This window comes from Bubalus kerabau, chromosome 5 (assembly GCF_029407905.1).
Source record: "Bubalus kerabau isolate K-KA32 ecotype Philippines breed swamp buffalo chromosome 5, PCC_UOA_SB_1v2, whole genome shotgun sequence".
Classification (NCBI taxonomy): Eukaryota; Metazoa; Chordata; class Mammalia; order Artiodactyla; family Bovidae; genus Bubalus; species Bubalus kerabau.
In genome coordinates, this window is record NC_073628.1 from 6,573,376 (window position 1) to 6,587,752 (window position 14,377).

Consider the following 14,377-nt stretch of genomic DNA (forward strand, 5'->3'; position numbering starts at 1 on the left):
TCATACATTCACAACCACCTGGTAATGGCGGTACAGTTATTCCATTTAACAGTTAAAGAGACTGAGGCTCCAAGAATTAGAAAGGGGCAGAGCCGTCTGGCCCCTCCACCAACACTCTTGAGTTCTCCCTCTTATGGCACCTGTGCCTTTTGCTTGTCTCTCCTTCTAGAGTCTGAGATTCCCTGATAGAAATGGCATGCAAGTGTTCCCCTGTCTGGTTCCCAACAGAGAACAGAGAGCTGGGAAGAGTTGGATTCCTACTGCTGTGTGTGTGTGTGTGTGTAGGAGTTGCAATGCTCCCATGTCCACCCCAGCATCCTTATTGGGGCTCCCCCGCTGTGGCGGTGTGAAGCAAGAATCTGATCGCATCCTCATCTCACCACCAGCAAATGCACTCTGTCCTCTCAACAGCCCCAGGTCTGATATCTGTGGCTCCAACCAGCTGTGTGGAAGGGGGCAGTTCCCTCCCCTTGGAATATCTAAGGCTCTGCCTTCTATTAGGGATTATGTCCAGGTCGAGTTGGTACTCAGAGGCTCTTTTTCAGAATTTTATATTTCCAGAACCTCTATCTACCTAATCTTTCCAGCTTGCTTGTCCCAGGAAAGGTCTGGGGCAACCCCAGTAGCACCCTGAGCTTGCCTGGGCTCTCAGGAGGAGGTGAGAATGGGCCAGGATGAATAGGGATCCAGTTCAGATTTGGTCTCCATGGCAACAAAGGCCCACCAGATGCCAGCCCAACATTCCCACCCTTCATTCGTTTCTCCTCCCTCCATACCCAGCTCATTGGTCATCAAGCGTTTTCCCTGCCACACCTTGGCCCACGCTGTTCCCCTTACCTGGGCTGCCCTCCCAACTCTTCCCACCCCATCCAAGGAGAGCTGCCCAGTGGCATGGAGGAGAGGGCAGGCTCTGAGGCCAGGCAGGCAGCTGTGGATTAGAATCTGACTTGACCACTTTCTAAATTGTGTGACTTGGACCATGTTCTTTAATCTCCCTGTAAACAGAAATGGTAACACCTCCTTCCCTGGGTTACTGTGAGAATTAAATAAAACCTCTGAGAAGCAGAGCCTGGTGACTGGGGAGTGCTCAATGAACGTAGTTATTATTACCATTAGCGCAGTGCGGGGCACGCAGTGGGCATTCGGTTGATAGTAGCCCTTGTGTCACAGCCAACACTCTGGACCACGAGTCCTCTCCCTCTCCTCGACCCCTGACTGTCCAGAAATGAGGATGCAAACCTCCATCCAGCATCTTCCCTGTCAGCACGGCCCCAGCCTCTTGTCCCAGCCTCTTTCTGCCCCCTGCAGCCCATGCTTCAGCCACTCTGAACCCCTCACCCAGTTCCCTGCATACCTACACCTGAGCCTGCCCTGAGCCCCCTTTCTGCCTAGAGCACCCCCTTTCCTGTAGGGATTCCCAGCAGGCCACCAAAGCAGAGCCCTTAAGCCCCTCCAGTGAAGCCTGTCTCACTTTTCTAGCCACCCGTGAGACCAGCTTCACAACTCCTGATGACTCTCTGATCCTAGCACACAGGAAGCCATGCTGTCATTCAATAATTGGTCTGTCGTTCAGTTACTGCGAACTCTATCAGGCAGGGAACCAAGTCTGTGTCCCCAGATAACACTTGGCAAGGAGTCTAGTCCCCAGTGGGTATCCGCAGATGTCGGTCCCAGCCTGCCGCCCACCTGGCACTCACTCGGGGGCTGGAGGCACTGCACGCATGCGGGACACGCAGATTCGTGAGGGCAGCTGAGCAGCAGATTTATAGGGGAACCCAGGGCAGCAGCGGCGGGGTGATTATCTAGAACTGGGTTGGCAGGCTCAGGGCACAGCCAGCCTAAGCTAGGGGTCAGGGACCCGTGGCCCCTTCATTCCCCCAGCGGCACAGTGTAGGCGGCATGATGTGGGATGCCCCTATAAGGGCCGGGGCATAGGGCTGGGCCTTCCTCCATCAGCCCAGGACAGAGCTGGTGCTGAGAGCCTCATCATTCTGTCTGGGGTGGGGGTCCAGGGATCCCCTCTGGAGCCCAAGTTAGGAGGGGAAGGGCACCGCCCACCCAACGCGTCCATCTGGCGTGGCGATGAGCCGGCAGGTAGAGTCTCACATGCAGAGCTCCCTGGAGGTGGGGGACCCAGGCGGGCAGGCAGGCGCGGCAGCAAGGGGCCCCGGGGAGCCTAGTCCAGCGGCCCCTGGAAGATGAGGCGGACGCAGCCATGCTCGCCGGTGAGCCAGGCCCCACAAAAGGGGCAGGCGGCGTGGAACGCGTGGGTGCCATGGGGCAGTGGCGTCTGAGCCCAGTAGCGGGCAGTCTTCTCAGAGCAGACGTGGCCGCAGGGTGCAAAGGCGTGGCTGGGCGGCCCGGGGTCCAGGCAGAGGCCGGCCTCCTGGCCGAGCCACAGGGGCACGTAGGGCCCCACGAGGCGGCAGAGGGGACACTCGCGCTCCTGGGGGCCCCGCTCTCGCCGGCAGCCCCAGCCGTGGTAGCCGTGGACATGGCCACAGCGGACGTACACCCAGGGCTGCTGCTTGTCAGGTGCCGTGCGGCCGCGCGCCGGGCTGGGGAAGGCCAGGGTGCTGAGGCCCACGGGACACTGGGGCCGCGCCGCGTTCGCCTCCTGCCGCTGGGCCTCCAGCTGCTTCAGTGTGGGCGCCCGCAGCAGCCCGGCTGGCGTGCGCCACAGCAGCGTGGCCCCGCACAGGTCGATGAGGGAGCCGTCCTGCAACACGTTGGACTCGTTTTCCACCTGCAGGGGCAGCAGAGGGGCCTTCGTGCCCAAGGGGCTCCTGAACCCCCAGCCATCCGGCCGCCATCACCCCAGTCAAGCCACCCATCCATTCCCCTGAACCTCCCTGGAGGGGGCACCCTGGACCCCCGTGGGGCTAGCTGGGTCAGAAGAGGGGATGGGCTGGGGCAGAGGAGGGGTAAGGGCTGAGGCAGAGGACCAGAGGAGACTGAGAAGCCCCATGGGCCCGCAGGAAAAGTGGTCCTGGGTAAGCACCATCCCCCCAAAACCAAAACCCAAAAAACTAGCAGGGACTTTCAGTGGTTAGGGCTCTGCACTTCCACTGCTGCAGGGGTAGGTTCAATCCTTGATTCTTCTAAGTCTTCTAAGATTTGATCTTATCTTGCAAGCCAGGCAGCAAGGCCAAAAAAAAAAAAAAAAAAAATCCCAGGCAGGCACCATGCCTTATTCTCATTGAAACCTGCGCCTTGGTCACTTCATCTGTCAAATCAGAAAGACAGGACTCTGGATTGGGTCTTCCCTGGTGGTCCAGTGGTTAAGACTCTGTGCTTCCCCTGAAGAGTGTTCAAGCCCTGATCGGGGAACTAAGATCCCACATGCCACATACTGGCCAAAAACAAGGCCTGGACCAAAATGGAAGTTTTCTAAAACATTTTCTCAAGCTTATCTTCCCTGATGGCAGAATCTCCTGTGTTAAAACACCAGCTTAGTCCAAAGCCTAAGGGCTGAGGTTAAAAGCAAGGACTCTAGCGCTAGATAGTCTGGGCATGAATTCTGGCCTCAGTGTTTACTAACTCTGTGTCTCTGGTCAAGTAACTTATCCTCTCCGTGTCTTAATTTCCTTGTCCTCAAGATGGGTTTTACTTCCCTGTGTAGCAAGTGGTTCTCGTGAATCAGTGTGAGAACTTGGAACAGTGACTGGGACATAGTAGGTGCTCAGTAGTGGGTACCAGTGAGAGGCTCACAAGCCTAATTTTACAAAATAACGTTTCCCCAGATCTCCCAGTGGAACTGAGGCCCTGGGAAGATAAACCATGCTTTTCCTCGAGATTCAGCATCTCCTTGCCCCATGTGTTCACACCTAGGAAAACCTCTATGTGGCCCCTTTGAGGATCGTGGCCATGTGACATTGGGCAAGCCCCATCTCTCTCTAGGACTCTCCCAGCTCCCAACATTAGGTTCCCCATCACCTGTGTTAGCACTACTCCAAGGCCCTTTCCTGCTGGGAAAGAATAAAGCTAAACTTGCCTGAACGTGACAGACACGTTAAAAACCACCAACACTTCAGGCTATAAACCGCTCACACACAGGCCAGTGTCACCCTCGTAAGAGGCTGGGAGTTTCAGCTGCTGACATCCTCAGAAGCGTGTGGAGCTGTACCACGTTCTGTGCGTGCTGCTTCACATCACCCCGTGGGCCTCTGGCAGCATGTGGGCTACACCTGGAGATGCTTGTCTGGTCCCCTCTGTGGGGCAAATGGCACGTGCCCCTACATGGAGCCTGTTGGGGGCTGCCCTGTGCAGCAGGACTGGAGATCACCTCCTGGCTTGGGCAGGGGGCAGGGCAGATCGGGAGGGCCCCAGGAAGGATGAGGGGATGGGGAGGAGGGTGGACAGGCCACCTACCAGCTTCCCCCGCTGCTGTGCCGAGCGGCTGTCCCTCAGAGTATACACATTCCCACAGACCGAGATCTCCCGCCAGACACCCGGGGCTGAGTCCTCAGAGAAGCCGCCTGCTGGGTGCATCACCAGGACCCCGTTGGTGGTTAAGCCGTCCATCAGCCCGTCGGGGGTCCGCCATTTGGCTGCCCGCTCCTGGGACCACACGTGGGATCAGATCACATCCCTGAGTGGCCCCCAGCAGGCCTTGAGCCGGGAGTGCTGCCCCTCTACCCTGGAGCCCAGAGGTGACCCGGAGAGGACTGGATTTGGCACTGTATGACCTTGGGCATCACCTGGCCTCTCTGAGCCTCACTTTGCTCATCTGTTAAGTAGGGTGCTAATCCCCTCATAGGTTGTGGTTATGATTACTGCAGGCTGGTCCATCACCCCTGGAGGCTGCCCCTCCCCAGCCTACCCCTGGGCTCACTCTCAGATGCAGCACTGGTCCCTGCCTCGGGGAGCTCACTCACTCCAAGGAAGATGTTGCTGGAGGCATCAAAGCCAGCGGCATAGATTCGGGCAGTATAGGGTGGCCGGCGGTCACAGAGGATGCGGCAGGCGTAGCGGGAGATGGTGCTCTGGGCAGAGGGGCCCTCGGCAGCCCCTCCCCCAGGGGACGTGTCTGTCACCACGAAGTCAATCATGTTCTCCGTGGAGCGGCCAATCTGTGAGGGAGGGGAGGGCAAGCACAGGAATGGTGTGTGCAAAGGTCAGTGCCAAGGGCTTCCCACCCCAGGGCTCCCGGAAGCTATTCTGTGGGCAGGGTGACCAAACGACAGGGAGATAACGCCACCCCAGTTCCCCAGGCGTCCACATCCAATCACTGTGGTTTGGGTTTCTCTTTCTCTGTCTCCCCCACAGTTCTGGGAACTGCCCCCACTCAATTAAAAACTAGCTGATCTGCAGGACTTCCCTGGTGGTCCAGTGGCTAAGTGGTCCAGTCCTCCATGCTCCCCAGTGCAAGAGGCCTGGGTTTGATCCCTGGTCAGGGAATTTGATCCCTCATGCTGCAACTAAGACCTGGCACATCCAAATAAATAATTAACTGAAAAAAACTAGTTGATTTGCAGATAGAACAGTGAAAGGGTAACTGACACCCATAGTCTGGGAAGGCTCAAATAGTAGTAGAAAACAGTGAATTTGAAGTAAATATTTACTATATATCATGTTAAGCAGTTCGTGTGCAGATCTCAGTTAACCTTCCCAATGAAGGTGGGACTGTAATTAGCCCCACTTTACAGATGAGGAAACCAAGGCCCAGAGAGGTTAAGGGACTCTTGCCAAAGTCGTCCAGCTACTAAGACGTCCAGCTGCTAAACTAGGAGCAGAGGCCAAGCAGCAGGACTCTCACACCACACTCTGAACCCCTAAACTGTATGTCTCCCATAGCCTGGGAGTCCAGGCTTGGGTGTGAACCTTGATCCAGCCACTGACTTGCTGTGTGAGTGGGAAGTCAACAGCCCTCCCTCAGGTATCCTGCTTCCTCATCTGAAGAGTGGTCCGTTGCACTGAGGACTCCAAAGCACCTGCCCCCCGGCCTTTGGTCCGCCAGCCTCCCCCTGGGACACCCGCAGAGCTGAGCATCCAGGCCTGGTGGCCAGTGGCCAGGAGGCTTGTGGGGGCACCTGAGCCTACCTGGAACATATCTGTGTCACCGTCGTGTGTGTACTCGACTATGACCGAGTGGCTCCGGGACAGTGTGTAGGAGATGCTGTGCTGGCCACGGTTGCTCAGTGCCTGGGGACAGAAAGGAGAAGTCATTTCTCTGGGGATATAGCCAGGAGAAGCATGCGCTTCTGTGACAGAAGCTGGAGCCTGACATGCAGCAGCCACTTCCAGGGAAGGGGTGGTTCCACCGCTTACAGAGGGCAAACTCTGCAGCCAGCCCTTTACACAGGTTATCTTATTTGATCCCCGTGTGCACGGTCATCGCTCAGTCATGTCCTACTCTTCGTGACCCCATGAACCGTAGACCACCAGGCTCCTCTGTTCATGGGATTTCCCAGGCAAGAATGCTGGAGTAGGTTGCCATTTCCTTTTCCAGGGGATCTTCCCAACCCAGGGATGGAACCTGCCTCTTCTGTGTCTCCTGCATTGCTGGCAGATTCTTTACCACTGAGCCATTGGAAAAGCCCCTATTTATCCCTACAGCTTCCCAAAGGAGGCATGGTTATCATTCCCATTTTACTGTTGAAGGAACTGCATCTCAGAGAAGAGAAGGAAACTGGTCAGATGTCAAATGACTGGAAACAGCAGAGCCCAAATTACAACCCCAAACCTCCGAAGCCAAAGGCTTTGCCTTTGTCATTACGGTGTGATTGTCATGTCCCCTCCCGGAGCCTTGGCCGCCTCAAATGATGTTGACCACTTCCCTCCCAAGGGATGGGATCTAGTGGTCCAGGAAATACTTTGCAAGCTATGACATACTGCGAGGAGTCTCCCACCAGCCCCATGCTCAGGTTTCCCAGGGTCGTGAGTGAAGACACATGGCTTCCCCTGCTCTGGTGGGGCCGTGGGCAGGTAGGACTGGGAAGACTGGCACCGGGTCTGCTAGGACAAGCTGCTTGCCTTGGAGACGAGCGGCGTTGAGATGTGGTGAATGACATCTGGCTTCACTCCGTTGGCGTGTGGCCGGCGACTCAGCGCCAGGCGGCTTCGGCGGCGGCCCTTGTCCCCACTTGCCAGACACCCATTGTAGCTGTGAATGAGGGGGTTAAGAAGAGAAGGTTGCAGGCAGAGAGTGACAGCAGGTGAGTCCCTGAGAGAATAGGAGGAACCACCAACTTCTGGGCAGATCCTGCCTTAATAAACAAGCTCTAGAACTACCAGCTAGAAGACCCTACTCTATCAAATTGGTGCCTTGGAGAAGTGAAGTGGGGGGTGGGGGGTGGTCAGAAGATCTTCAAAAGAGTTTTCATTCAATTAACCAGTGTTTTCTGGACTCCTGGACCATGCCTGGTCAGGCACTCGGTGCTGGGGTGGTACAGATGACATACCTCAGGCCAGTTCTGTGCCCTAAGTTGTTTGAGGAACCTGGATGCCACCTGCCCTGACCCAGACACAAGCCAAGTGTGCCCCAGGCCTAGAGATAGGAGAAAGGAATTCTGATCCCAGGAGCAGGTTTCGAAGAGATGGGACACCTATACCAGGCCTTGAAGAACTAGAAAGGAGTCGCCTTTAGCAAACTGTCATTTATTAGATCACAAGTACTACTTGGAAACCAGAAAGGAAGAAAAAAAAAAATAGACCCACAAAGCCACTATCTCTACACATCCATACACATCAAATTTCTTCCTTTCCAGCCTTGTCCAGATTGTAGAAGGCAAAGATGGGGTGAGTCATAACCTTGATCGCTGCCATGAATTGCAGCCTCCTGTGTTCCTGGTACTTCACATTATTAATTACCTAATGGAATCTGTGTAATGTCCTGCCAGGCAAGTGTCTTTCTATCTTTCTTTTCATTTTATGAATGAGGCAAATTGAGGCTCAGGGAGGTAAAATGACTTGCCTGAGGTCCCAGGCTAGGAAGTGGGAAAAGTCTAGATTTGACCTCTCATCTGTCTGACTCCAGGCTCTTTTGCAGAAGATTCTCGGTAAGGAGGGCTTATCCTGAGCAAAGGCCCTGTGGCAGGCAGGGTTTGAGCGATGACTTGGGTAGGAGAGTGCAGTCGGGGAAAATGAACTTGGTGGGAGGGCCCTGAACTCCAGGAAGAGCATTCTGAACTTTAGTCCATAAGCACTGGGGAGCCACAGCAGGTTTGGCAGCAGGAAGTGAAAAGGATGAATAGCTGCCAAATATAGCCAAGGACCACTTGAATCAGAATCTTCTCTGGACCCACAGAGGGAGATTCTGATTCTGTGGGTTTGGGATGAGCTTGTCAGTGGGTAATTTTTCAATGTGCTCTCTGGGTGGCTCTGATGTCCAGCCGGCGTGGGGCTTCACTGCTCCGTGGAGAACAGATGGCTCTCAAGAGGGCCTGTCGCCTTAGGTCTGAGCTCTCCCTCATCAGTGGCCTCATTCCCAGCTGTGATTCCAGCTCTTCCTTTGGGACATGAAGCAGTTGCTTTCTTTGGGGGCGGGGGGAGCGGGCAGTGCCACGTGACTTGTACAATCTTAGTTCTCCAACCAGGGATCAAACCCTGGGTCCTCGGCAGTGAAATCGTGGAGTCCTAACCACTGGACCGCCAGGGACTTCCTAAGTGGCTGCTTTTCTAATGCAAGCACCCCTGAGAGGGGCATCACTTTTGTGCTTGTAAGCTCTCCCCACATATGGGGGGTAGGGCAGGTCAGGACACGCCTGAGGGTTCAGACGGACCTGACTTAAATCTGGGCTCTTCTGCTTATCAGATAACCTCTGTGCATGCTAAGTCACTTCAGTCATGTTCGACTCTGTGTGACCCTGTGGACTGCAGCTTGCCAGGTGCCTCTGTCCCTGGGATTCTCCAGGCAAGAATACTGAGTGGGTTGCCATGCCCTCCTCCAGGGGATCTTCCTGACCCAGGGATCGAACCCGCATCTCTTAGTGTCTCCCGCATTGGCAGGCTGGTTCTTTACCACTAGTGCCACCTGGGAAGCCCTATAACCTCTGTAAAATGGGGCTAATTTTCTCAGGATCTACCTCACAGGTTCATTATGAGAGCTAAATGAGATAAAGCATTTTAAGATGCTTGGCACAGTTTGGCATATATTTAACAAGCCCTTGATAAATGTTATCTATGACTACTATTACCAAAAAATAAAAATAAAAGCACATGGCATGTACATGTCAACAAACAGTGGCCATTATTATTTCTAAATAGTCATCACAGTGATAACATAGTTTATCTGATACTCTCTTCAGGGCAGAGAGAGAGGCCAAAAGGAGGTACAGAAGGGAGGAAGGAGAGGGATCTGTGCGTGGGGCAAGCATCCTGGTCAGGCGAAGACCAGGAACGGATAAGGTATATTCAGCTACCAGCTCACTTTGCTTCCTCTCTCCTGGCCTCAGTTTCCTCATCTGTAGCACGAGGGTCAGCTGTCACTTAGTGAAAGTACATTAAACCTAGAGTAAGAAAGACCTGGGTCCAAATCCCAGCCCTGCCACTTACCAGCTGTGTGCCCTTGGGCCAGCCACTTCCCCTCTCTGAGCCTTGGTTTCCTCACCTCCTTCCTCACAGCATCTTTGTGAAGATTGAAATGAAATAATGTCCATGAAAGGGCTTGGCACAGGCCTGCCTCCCAGAATACTTGGTGCAGGCCAGGCACTGTGCTACGTGCTTTACAGAAATCATCTCAGTCGTTCCTTCCAACAGCCCTCTGAGGTATTATTATTATCATCATCTCTACTGGTAAGTGGGGAAATGGAGGCACCAGGAAGTTAAGCAACTTACAGAGGCAGGATTTGAACCAAGCACTTTTGCTGGAGGACCAGAGTTCATCCCAGACTACACACATGAGGTGTTTTATAAAAGGCAGCTGGTGCTACTTTCTTCCGTTCAGAAACTTAGGTGGGCAGGGTTGTCTCCGTAATTTATGAAAAATGGGAAGATAAAATAACAATTGTGAATTGAGGTGGGCTTGGTCAACTTTGTCTCTCAGCTGGGAAGGTGAGGAGGGACGAACAGCAGAAGGCTGTAAATGGGGAGAGCTGGGACCCTTGGTCTGGCTGTCCTGTGGGGTGCCTGGTGCCCCGCCCCCTCGGACCAGGGAGGCTCACCCCAGAACGATGAGTTCGCCATACTTGATGGGCTCCTCCCCTGGCTGTGCATCTTCACTGGGAGAAGAGAGCACGCAAGAGCCCTGGTTCCCTGGGTGCTGGAGGTCTGAGGTTCGGGGAGACCCCACTTCAGGGTTTCCTTCCAGCACCATTCTGGGCAGAGTGGGAGAAGAGAAAAAGAGCTTTGCAGCCTCCCACCCCAACCCCCCTTAATGCCAGCTCAAGCCTGCTGCAGGCCACCTAGGCTAAGACCAGAGTGACCTTTCACCCACTCTGTTGCTATGGCAACCACTTCACCTCTGCCTCCCCTAAACTGTCAGCGTTGCTGGGATACCAGGGAAGGGAGATGGATGGGGTGGAACCAAGAGGGAGGAGCTGCCCAATCAGAGGGTCAGAATATTTGGCAGAGCCAGAGGGATGGCTCAACTTGGGGTGGCCAGAAGCTTCTTTTTGGCAGGACTTCTATCTGGGATGTGCTTGGAAGAAAAGCACCCCAGGAGTTGGGGGCCCCTACTGCTCATCTTACATTCAGTTCCTGGGTTTGGCTGTCAGCCCCAGGACCTCTGAGGAACCCTTCTGTCAGGTTTTTGGAATCTACCTATCCATCTTAATCTTTCTGCCCCTTTGCTGGTCTAGGCCTCTATCTGTCTGTCTGTTTTCTCAATGACTCTCTGTCCCCGCCGCTGTCCTTTTCGCCACCTCTCTACCCACCCTCCTCCCCACCTCCGCCTGTCTGGCCACCTCTACCTCTCCATTCACCTGCCTCAGTCTCCCCATCTTGTCCTCACCCTGCGGACCCCTCCCGGGTGCGCCCCTCTCCCTCCCTCAGGTGTCAGTCTGCAGTCCCCGGGCCGCTCAGGTCTCTGGAGGCCTGTGGGGGCGGCGCTCCCCCTCCCGCTTGGGCTGCAGCAGAGCCCGTCTCCGCAGGAAGCCTGTTTGGAAAACATCCCCGCGCAGGAGGGACTGCGCCGGGGCAGGCCGGCGCCCCGCGCCCAGGGCGGGCACAATGACAGCCCAGCGACATACGCAGACACAGCCGGCGGCCCCTCCACACAAACACGCGCGCGCACGCACACAGTCCCACACAACCGGAGCCCCGCGAGCGGTGCCCGGACGGGCGCAGAGCCCACCCTAGACCCGCGACAGCAGGCGCGATCGCGCAAACAGCCACAGGCGCCCGCCCTCGGACCGAGTATCCCCCGCCACCCTGACACTCAAACACGCCCCCAGCGTCTGTTGGGGCCCGCCCGGCGAAGCCCCCGCCCCCTCCGCCTCGGCGGGCTCACCTGGCCGCGCTCTGGCCCCCGCTTGGCGCTGCTCCCTCTGCTCTTCGCCCCTGCTCGGCCCAGGGGCCGCTGCGGCGGGATGGGCCCAGCCGGCGGCGGCTCCGAGCTGCCTTGTCACGGGGACACCCGGGGCCGGGGAGGGGTACGAGCGCAAACAGTCACGCTCCGCCCCCTGTCCCTATGCCCCGCCCCACGGAAGCCCCGCCCCTCGAGACTCCGCCTCTTGCGGCGAAGCTCTGCCCCAGTCGGCGGAGCCCCGCCCTTTCTCAGGAGACCACGCCCCTTATCGAGCCCCGCCGGCTGGTCCCTTGGAAGCCACGCCCACCACTCTGCTTTAGGAACGCTCTCTCCCAACTTCGCGTCAGCTGGGACTCTCAGGTAAGTCTTTGAGACCCCCTTCTCCAGTTCGGGTTCCCCAGACCCCGCCCTTGTTTCTGGACACTCCCGGGTTCTCCTTGAGACCCTGGCGCCCCCTGCCTCATCGCAGTCTAGCACCTTGCCTCCCTGGGCTGGAGGCCCTTTACCGCAACTTAGGCCAGGGACTCTGCACCTCCCGCCTTCCAGATGGGGAAACTGCGGAATTAGAGGAGAGAGGCAGGGGCGGGAAGGAGAGAGAGAATGGAAATACTAGAGGAGACAGAGGTACGGGTGTGCATCAGCGGGGATGCAGAGGAAAGCCGCTGCGTTTGATCTGTCTTCCAGCCCAGCTGGACTACTTTCTGGGCGACTGCTCTCTGGCTCTGGGCTCCCTCCGGTGACCAGGAATGCCTCCCTCCCGCCCGCCAGCTGGCGCACACCGCCGGAGGTGCCGCAAACGAGATGGAGACCCCTCCGGGTCTGGGATTGCAAGAGATTTCATCTATTAGTCTGTGGCAGGTGCTATGGGCTGTGCTTTGAACAAAATAAACCCTTTGGTTCTTGGGAGACAGACACTATAACCACCCATTTTGCAGATGAGAAGACAGAGATTTGGGAATCTGATTTGGTCATGGTTATTTTCCCTGAAAGGGATCAAAAGTGGATTTCAGCTGTGTGACTCCAGTCTGGACTCATGGCTTCTATATACCTTGTTGCTATGACTTGGGACCACAGGATGGCAAGAGGGCACTCAGAGGTACAGAGCAGGAGAGACCCAGAAATGCATCAGGTAAGATCCCTACAGCTCATTATCTCTTGGCCTGTTTGGAACTGTACTGTTAGGGAAATTAAAATGGAGGAAGTCTTGCTCAGGCTTCAGAAGTAGGAGAGCAGGCCTCTGACTGATACCATGCAGGGCCTTAGGGGCTTCTGGGCACAAGGCCTTTGTGCCTCCCATTTCTTTGATTATAGGGAACAGCATTTATTCAGCCTCCGTGACCTTTCCTGAGTTCCAATGGCAGATTCAAGCAATTGTTGGTTAGGGAAGGGAGGGGATGTGAGACCAAGGAGAAACAAGCAATCAATAGCAGCCTTGGGGCAGGTTTCCCCATCAAAGGATACGAACAACAATATCTTTGAGCTATTCTGCAGATACTGAAACCCTGAGAAGTTATGGTATGCTCCCTACAAACGAGTAGACCATAGACCATTTAAACCTGAAGGTTAATAAAGTTGATGCCTACTTACATCACCACCAACCCATCAGAAGAATGTCCATGAGCTGATCACACCCTCTTTTACTGTAAAACTTGTCACTTGGTTTGGAGGACGGAGCCTGCTCTGTCCCCCTTTGCCTGGCAAAGCAATAAAGCTATCCTTTTCTAGTTCACCCAAAACTCTCTTTCTGAGATTTGATTCTGCACTGGTGTTCACAGAAGCTGAGCTTTCAGCATCATGACCTGCTTCTTACCTGCTTAGACACTGCCTAGATTCTGTGCCTGCCTGCAAACAGTGGAAGTCAAGTGAGCTTTAGATAAGAAAGGGAATGGGTCTTGGAATTTTTAAAGCCTCTGGAGGTCTGGCCAACACCCCTCAGGGTCTAATGAAATCCTGTGATTGGTGAAACAAACAGCCTTGTTAAAGTGAAACCAGAGCTTCATTTCTGTGCACAAACTGATGATGATGTTACTTTGTGGCCTGGGATGATAAGCAGGAGCCTCCAAACTGCAGTTTGAAGTCTCACCTGTGGAGTGGACACACCGCCCTGGATCCTTTCTCAACTGGGACTCCAGATTACTGTTAACAAGCAACTTCCCAGTGCTATTGAAGTCTGGGTGTAGGTTGTTGGCCCAGTTTGGTGATGTATATACTATTGCTTCTCTTCATTGTTTCTATTTCTTTTAATTGACTGTATATTGAAATTAAGTAAAATAATCCTCTGTTAAATATTGAAATTGTTTATTAGTGTGTAATAAGTGGTTTCTTTTGTGAAAAAAAAAAAAAAAATCCCTCAAACCTAAAACTAAAGTAAAACTTTGAGCAAAACAATAACCAAGAGTTAGGGGAAGCGCAGAGGGTGGACCTTTAATTTGCATCTTTAGAGTGCATGTTTTATTGAAGAAATCAAGGAAAGCTGCACAGAGGAGGCATTCTTTGACCCCCACATCGAGAAAAACAAGTGAAAGTTGGCCCACACACTGTGGGGGAGCACACTTCCTCTCCCTCTCGCAACTTGTTGTTTATGAAGCTGCCAATCTTCAAGACTCCTCCTGGGTCTTACCACATCCACACACCCCACTAACTCCTCCATCTAAAAATAGTCCAAGATACCAACTGCTTTGCCAACTGTTCTCGGGCTCCAGCAGCCAGATGAAATGAGAAAGCAGCCGACAGCACACCCTTTGAGGACAAAAGCACCCACTAATCAAAGAGAAAGTCCCTGAGCAGGCTGGACCGCTGGGCTCCTGGCAGCAGGTCGTACAAATCCTGCACCACAGGATTGCTCCCATCCCTGCTTCCCTACCTGCATACCAGGTATGCGTATCTGCAATAGGCCATGGGGACACTGGGACAGTCTTACTCCCCTTTGCACTCCCAGCTTCCAGGACATTGCCTGCCAAAGCAGGCCCT

At 54.6% G+C, this 14,377-nt stretch overlaps 1 protein-coding gene and 1 long non-coding RNA gene across 5 annotated transcripts; one reads left to right on the plus strand and one right to left on the minus strand.

The window, feature by feature from the left end:
• Positions 1-44: 44 nt before the first annotated feature.
• On the minus strand, positions 45-11,512 carry PELI3 (pellino E3 ubiquitin protein ligase family member 3). Of its 2 annotated transcripts, XM_055580742.1 has the most exons (8): positions 11,390-11,512; positions 10,104-10,256; positions 9,496-9,567; positions 6,976-7,105; positions 6,043-6,144; positions 4,878-5,072; positions 4,372-4,560; positions 45-2,746 (listed from the first exon to the last, which is right to left on the minus strand). In XM_055580742.1, exons 2-8 carry the CDS (start codon positions 10,253-10,255, stop codon positions 2,177-2,179), a joined length of 1,410 nt encoding a protein of 469 aa, XP_055436717.1. In that variant the 5' UTR covers position 10,256; positions 11,390-11,512; the 3' UTR covers positions 45-2,176. The 2 variants fall into 2 exon arrangements, with proteins under 2 accessions (XP_055436717.1, XP_055436719.1); XM_055580744.1 differs by lacking the exon at positions 9,496-9,567.
• A 146-nt stretch (positions 11,513-11,658) lies between these two features.
• Positions 11,659-13,695, plus strand: LOC129653580 (uncharacterized). Of its 3 annotated transcripts, none has more exons than XR_008715168.1 (3): positions 11,659-11,767; positions 12,398-12,536; positions 13,380-13,695. It is a non-coding gene; the product is annotated as an uncharacterized LOC129653580 (long non-coding RNA). The 3 variants fall into 3 exon arrangements; XR_008715169.1 differs by having other exon boundaries at positions 11,662-11,767; positions 12,092-12,536; positions 13,183-13,695; XR_008715170.1 differs by having other exon boundaries at positions 11,692-11,767; positions 12,343-12,536.
• The last annotated feature ends 682 nt before the right edge of the window (positions 13,696-14,377 follow it).

Excerpts from the sequence above, each read along its gene's own strand:
- PELI3 (XM_055580742.1), bottom strand. The coding sequence starts at position 10,255 with ATGGTGCTGGAAGGAAACCCTGAAGTGGGGTCTCCCCGAACCTCAGAC. Across the intron at positions 7,106-9,495 it reads GGCCCAAGGGCACACAGCTG|CTACAATGGGTGTCTGGCAA; the intron begins GTAAGTGGCAGG and ends CCTCATTCACAG. Across the intron at positions 6,145-6,975 it reads CAACGCCGCTCGTCTCCAAG|GCACTGAGCAACCGTGGCCA; the intron begins GCAAGCAGCTTG and ends TTCTGTCCCCAG.